This window comes from Canis lupus, chromosome 15 (genome assembly GCF_011100685.1).
Source record: "Canis lupus familiaris isolate Mischka breed German Shepherd chromosome 15, alternate assembly UU_Cfam_GSD_1.0, whole genome shotgun sequence".
In the NCBI taxonomy this organism is placed as follows: Eukaryota; Metazoa; Chordata; class Mammalia; order Carnivora; family Canidae; genus Canis; species Canis lupus.
Genome location: NC_049236.1, coordinates 17439228 through 17445765, shown reverse-complemented (window position 1 = coordinate 17445765; position 6538 = coordinate 17439228). Strand labels below are relative to the sequence as shown.

Genomic DNA, 6538 nt, shown 5'->3' with positions numbered 1-6538 from the left:
AATGTAAAGCTCTAAAAATGGCCTGCATATTTTTAACTAGTAATTTACCAAGTAGCCTTCAATAAAGTTTTAAAAGGGGTTACCTAGTGGGAATTATACTTGCACTTTCTTTGTTTCACAATCCTCTCCAGATCGCTACCTGGCTAGCCATTCCCTCGGGCTGGGATGATGCATACACATTGCTGACAGTTACTCTTGCATCAGGGATATAGAAATAGAGCCTTACAATCCAGATCAGAAGCCGAGGCATAGCTATAAGATCATAGAATCTGAGAGAGAGAGAGAGAGAGATTGAGAGAGAGAACAAATAATGTAGGACCCCTTCTCAGGCTCCAGGTGTAATCCTTCTGTGAAATGCGACACACACATAAGAGAAGCATCACTATACAGATTTTGGTCTTTTAGCGTGAATATATAACTAGAGATCCCAGTTTCATCTCAGAAAGCTTTATTGATCCAGGAAGATCTCCAGTTGCCCAAATCCATGTCGTGGGACCACACTCCAGAAGATGGCCAGAGTAAGTTTCCCATCTATAATGATCAATTAACAACCAGGGAGACAGGTGAGGGCAACTGTCATTGATTCAAATCATATTCAAGGATAAAAATGGAATGTTTAAAGTCTTCATCCACATAACAACATCTGTTCTAATAATTATAAGTAATTTAAGAAATAGTTTACTGTAGTTTAAAGTGTGTATCACTATTATTTCCATTGGAATTTAGTTCTAGCTTTACACGAACAGTGCAGCCTAGGTAATTCAGTTTCCTCTGTGCACTACTTTCACCATGGTTAGGTGAGTGGAAGGAAGTCAGGTGATCACGAAGGAATTTTCATTTATATAAGTGTAGGATTTTGTATAAGTTATGGCCCAGTCTAAAGAGGATTTGAGAACGTCTCTTCAAGGTATTTCTCTAAATAAATGTTTTTACGTCAGGTATTGGGTTTGATCTACCTTTTTATGTTCACAGCACGATACCAGATGCGGAGAATGTGCTCTACAAATTTTTATCAGTTGAAAGGATAAATAAATATTGGTGCTGTGTGAAATGTAGAAGATGATAGAGATGGTACCTTAAATAGTCTGTGTTGTGTTACATCTATACATGTGCAGAATTTTTCAAGACTTTACCTACTCAATGTATTATTCCTTATCTCTCAGTTCCATAAATAGCAAGTTATTTCCTCAGTTGTGGACAATCAGAGGAACAGGATAAATTGGGACTTTAAGTGTTTCTATAAGTAAAAGTTCAAAGGGTTGACAGGTAATAAAATGATGTCAAGTAACCAGAGACATGAAAACGTGTACACGTGTCATAATGTCTCTGTGAGGAATATTGACGTCAAGGATGCTATGGCACAAAGAGTTTTCTGTGGGATGGAACTTCCTGTTAGGAAAGAGATCCAGAGTATTTGCTCTCCTCTCCTTGCATGTTGCTCACAGAGGAAATTAAGACTGAATCTGTTTCCCTGAGGATTTCAGGGAGCTTCAGTATTGATATTTGTTTTATTTGAAATAATTTAGTGGGGCTTAAGGAGTCAAATAAGGGAGCAATCTTATTTCTTTAACACCAGTATCACTAGTATATGTTCTTTGGTGTTATCCGAGAGACCGAATTTGACCTAAAGAACCTGGACAGACCTGTGGAAATGATCCATCCCATACAGGCCCTGGCCCACAGTGTTCAGACGTTTGATAGTGATGTTTCTGAAGTTCTTTCACTGAAATGATTATGACTTAGATTGACTGGTAACTTGTTGCTTTTATGTCCATTAATTAATTTGATCCTTACATGGGGGCATTATTCTTTCCCAGGGGAGGACTCTGAAGTTAACAGAAGTGAGGAAACTTGTGTTAGGATGACACAGCCTGTAAGAGTCAGAGCTGTTGAGTCAGGCTTATTGTTCTATCTTTAAGTCCTGTGCTCTTTCTCCCAGAGAAGATAGTAGAAGATCTTGGGTCTTAGACTTGGATTAATTTTAAAGGCTCCCGAGGAGACCCCAGATAAAGTTGAGATTGTTACTATTCAGGAAGAATATAGCAGCTGCCCAAATATCTTTGGGTATCCTTGCCGGAACCCCTAAAGTGAGCCTTTCAAAAATCTGGACTATCTTCTGGTACTACTCTAGCCCAAGAACATATTTGAGAATGTGGGTGTCAGCACTCGATACTTTTTTTAAAAAAAAATTATTGAATTTGAATTTTCCAACATATAGCAACCCAGTGCTCCTCCTGTCAAGTGCCCCCTCAGTACCCGTCACGCAGTCACCCCAACCCCCCCCCACCTCCCTTTCCACTACCCCTTGTTCATTTCCCAGAGTTAGGAGTCTCTCATGGTCTGTCGCCCTCACCGATATTTTCACTCATTTTCTCACCTTTCCCCTTTATTCCCTTTAACTATTTTGTATATTCCCCCAAATGAATGAGACCATATAATGATTGTCCTTCTCTGATTGACTTACTTCACTCAGGATAATACCCTCCAGTTCCATCCACGTTGAAGCTAATGGTGGGTATTAGTCGTTTCTAATGGCTGAGGAATATTCCACTGTATACATAGACCACATCTTCTCTATCCATCATCTGTTGATGGACACCGAGGCTCCTTCCACAGTGTGGCTATTGTGGACATTGCATCGGGATGCACGTGTCCCAGCGTTTCACTGCATCTGTATCTTTGGGGTAAATCCCTAGCAGTGCAATTGCTGGGTCATAGGACAGTTCTTTTTTAACTCCTTGAGGAACCTCCACACAATTTTTGAGAGTGGCTGCACCAGTTCACATTCCCACCAATAGTGCAAAAGACTTTTTCTAAACATGAAGCACATGGAAATACATATACATGGAAATTAGGAGATGAACATAGCAAGGATTTTGGTGTCCTAGGATGACTCCTTCCCAGACTTCTCCCTTCTTCCATTCAGCATGTTCTCCAGTCATGAAGATGGGTGATGATAATGATATATTCACTTATAGTGTGACATGTGCATAGTGCTTCACAGGTGATCCTTATACCACTTAAATGGTGTGTACTATTCTTACCCACATTTAACCCTTGAGAAAAGAATGATAGTTAAAGTGTAACAGAAAATCCAATGTGAGTCAATGATGTGGTAAGATAATTAATGGTGAGAAAAACATCCATTAACTGTGTACAAGAGATGCAAAAAGCTTCCTCTACTATATTTAGCATCCCTTAAGTATTTCCATGAGACTGCTCCTGCCCACCGTGCTTACAGTGGCTTACGATATTTATTTATTCTTGCAGAGAACCAGAGCCATCCAACCAGTATCACCTGGGTCCCCATGGAAGTGGCTAACAATGTCACTGAGTTTATATTCCTAGGCCTCTCCCAGGATCCTGGAATGCAGTTGATGTTCTTTGCCTTGTTCCTCTTCTTCTACATCGTGATCATGGTGGGAAACCTGCTCATTCTACTTACGGTCTTCTCTGATCCCCGGCTCCACACACCCATGTATTTCTTCCTCAGTAACCTGTCCTTTGTGGACATTGCCTATTCCTCAGCCACAGCACCCAAGATGATTGCAGACTTTGTTTCTGAGAAAAAGACCATTTCCTACTGGGGCTGTGTAACTCAGATGTTTACCTTCCACTTTTTTGGTTGTGCTGAGATTTTTGTCTTGACTGTTATGGCTTTTGACCGTTATGCTGCCATCTGCCAGCCTCTCCGTTATACGACCATCATGAGTGCCAATGCTTGTATCATGCTGGCATCACTGTCCTGGCTGGGAGCGCTGGGTCATTCCTTTGTTCAGACCCTCCTGACCTTTCAGCTGCCTTTCTGCCATAATCAGGTCATTGACCACTACTTCTGTGATGTCCACCCAGTCCTAAAGCTTGCCTGTGCTGATACAACCCTGGTAAATATGTTGGTGATTGCCAACAGTGGTCTCATCTCTTTAGGGTGCTTCCTCATTCTTCTGGCCTCCTACACTGTCATTCTCTTTAGTCTTCGCAAGAGGTCTTCAGAGAGCCGGCGCAAGGCTCTTTCTACCTGTGGGTCTCATTTCACTGTAGTAACGTTCTTCTTTGTCCCTTGTATCTTTATTTACCTCCGTCCATCCACTACTTTCCCCCTGGATAAGGCTGTGTCTGTGTTCTATACTACCATCACCCCAATGCTGAACCCGCTCATCTACACTCTGAGGAATGAGGATGTAAAGAATGCCATGAAACGCATATGGAATAACATGGTCTCCTTGAAGGAAAAGTAAAAGGGATAGGTCATCAGAATTGTAAAATCTGAGAATTAGCTAATAAAATAATTTGAGTCTATTTTCTTTTTCTCTTATGAGGTGGACTAAACTTAGACCTTTCCATAATGTCAAGTCTATCTTGTCTCACTTTAGGAGAGTAAACATGTCAACTCATTAACTCTTTTAGATCCCTTCAATTCAAATTATGCTTTCTTAAGCTATAATGAATGATTTAGAATGAGGTTATGAGAGAAAGATATCTCTGAGAAATCTGTCTATTTCACTTAAAAATCAGTGATAGCTGGGTAGAAGGGAATAAATAGCTGGGCAGTGTACTTCAGAAAATGCTGTGTTATTCCAAGGAAATTTTTACTTATTTACTTACTTTTTAAGATTTTTTAAAAAGTTTTATTTCACTTATTTTGGAGAGAGAGAGCAAGTGAGTGTGTGTACATGGAAAATGGGCAGAAGGAGAGAATCTGCAAGTAGGATCCCTGCTGAGCATAGAACATGATGTGCGCTTGATTGCATGACCCTACAATCATACCCAAGCTGAAACCAGGAGTTTGACAATCACTAAGCACCCCAAGGTTTTATTTTTAAGCAGTCTCTACACCCTCTGTGGGGCTCGGTCTCACAACTCTGAGATTAAGAGTTGCGTGCTCCACTGACAGCCAGCTAGGTGCCCTCAAGGAACTTTATAGATCTTGTTTCATGACTCATATCTTTCAAGAATTCTGCCCTGATTATTTTCATCCAACATTTTCTGTATGCCTTAAGCACACTTCCATACAGTTTATAAAATAGTATCACTTATTTTTTTTCTGGTTTTCGTTACCTTAGTGGATTTTATGTCATTTCTACAACTTATTAAGGATATAAATAATGCGTTTTACCTCCTTTCCACTCCCTGTATGTGGCACATAGCTGGATGCACAATGGATACTTGTGACAGTCTGCTTGTTCTTATCCCAGTGTCCATCCTTCCTTTTTTTCTTACTAGCAGAGATGTGACATTATTCATGGTGACCCCACGGAAATATTACATTTACCAGTCTCTCTTTTTCACTGGGAGTGGATACTATAATGTAGACAGTAGCTGCTGAGGGAGACTTTTGAAAACTGTTTAAAATGGTTTCTCTGCATTCAGGCCTTCTATACATGATGACTCCTGGCATGTTGTTGCATTTCCTTTTATTTTTCATACTCCCTTTCCTCTGTAAAAAAGAATCATTCTATCCTTTAAAAATACTTATCTGGAAAAAAATACGCTGACTTTATATTTCAAATTGTGGGCTAAATCGGTTTTCCCTTTTCCTCCTAAGGTCTAAATAAGACAACAACAACAAAAACAGGGAGACAAGTTTAGATTCACAGTAACAAAGACAAGAGGACAGAAGTTAGATTCTACAGACAAAGGATTCCAACAAGTATTTGGAAAAGAGAAGGCAAAGGTGTAGTCACTGATTTGTCTACTAGAAAAAGCTAATACTAGAGTAGATTCTGAAGAGAAATAGACAGATTTATCTCCCAGAATCCTTGACGTGTTTGAGATGCCAGGACACCACATAAGGAAGATGGTGGGGTTTAGAACTAGTAATAGGAAGATGAAGAGGAAGGAATTGTTCAGTCTCCCATCTTCTCTAATCTCCCATCACTCCCAGGTGCTCACACAGGCATACTCTTCACAAAGAAAATATTGACATCTTTGCATTAAGAAATTAAATTATGTTAGAGAAAAGTCTTTCATGTTCTGCCTTTGGAGATCACAAATAGAAAGGCTGCCTCTCTGCAAGAACCCTGACCAGAAGCCTACTGATTAGTAAGCCCTGGTCTATCGATCCAGATCTTTTGGGCAAGATTTTGGTGCCAAACTCTTTAATACACATAAGGCAGTTAAAATAAAAAGTGAGACTTTAGGAAGGCCAAAGGGGATTTGGTGGAATCCTAGATAAAGCAGAAAAAAATTCACTTTGAAAACCACTGATATCTCCGTATTGACCAGAGAGAATATTTGCAATCCTGAAATGAAAACATGATACTTAAAAAACCAATAAAAAGCGTTTTTGGAAACTAAATAAAAAGAGTAATAAATAAAATTAAGTCAAATCAATAGAGGGCAATCCTGAGATGAGAACATGATATTTTCAGAAAAATAAAAAAAAAATATTTTGGGGAACTAAATAAAAGAAAGAATAATGAATAAAATCAAGACAAATCAATAGAGGGTTGAAAGAGTCAAAAATCTTCAGGAAAGCAGAATTTTTTTTAAAATGAAGAAATTAAAAATAGAAAAAAATATGAAAAATCAAGTCAAG

At 39.2% G+C, this 6538-nt stretch overlaps 1 protein-coding gene across 1 annotated transcript; it reads left to right on the top strand.

The window, feature by feature from the left end:
* The first annotated feature begins 3308 nt into the window (after positions 1-3308).
* OR4H12 (olfactory receptor family 4 subfamily H member 12) lies at positions 3309-4238 on the top strand. The gene has a single exon (XM_038557594.1). The coding sequence runs from the start codon at positions 3309-3311 to the stop codon at positions 4236-4238; it is 930 nt and encodes a 309-aa protein (XP_038413522.1).
* Positions 4239-6538: the final 2300 nt, after the last annotated feature.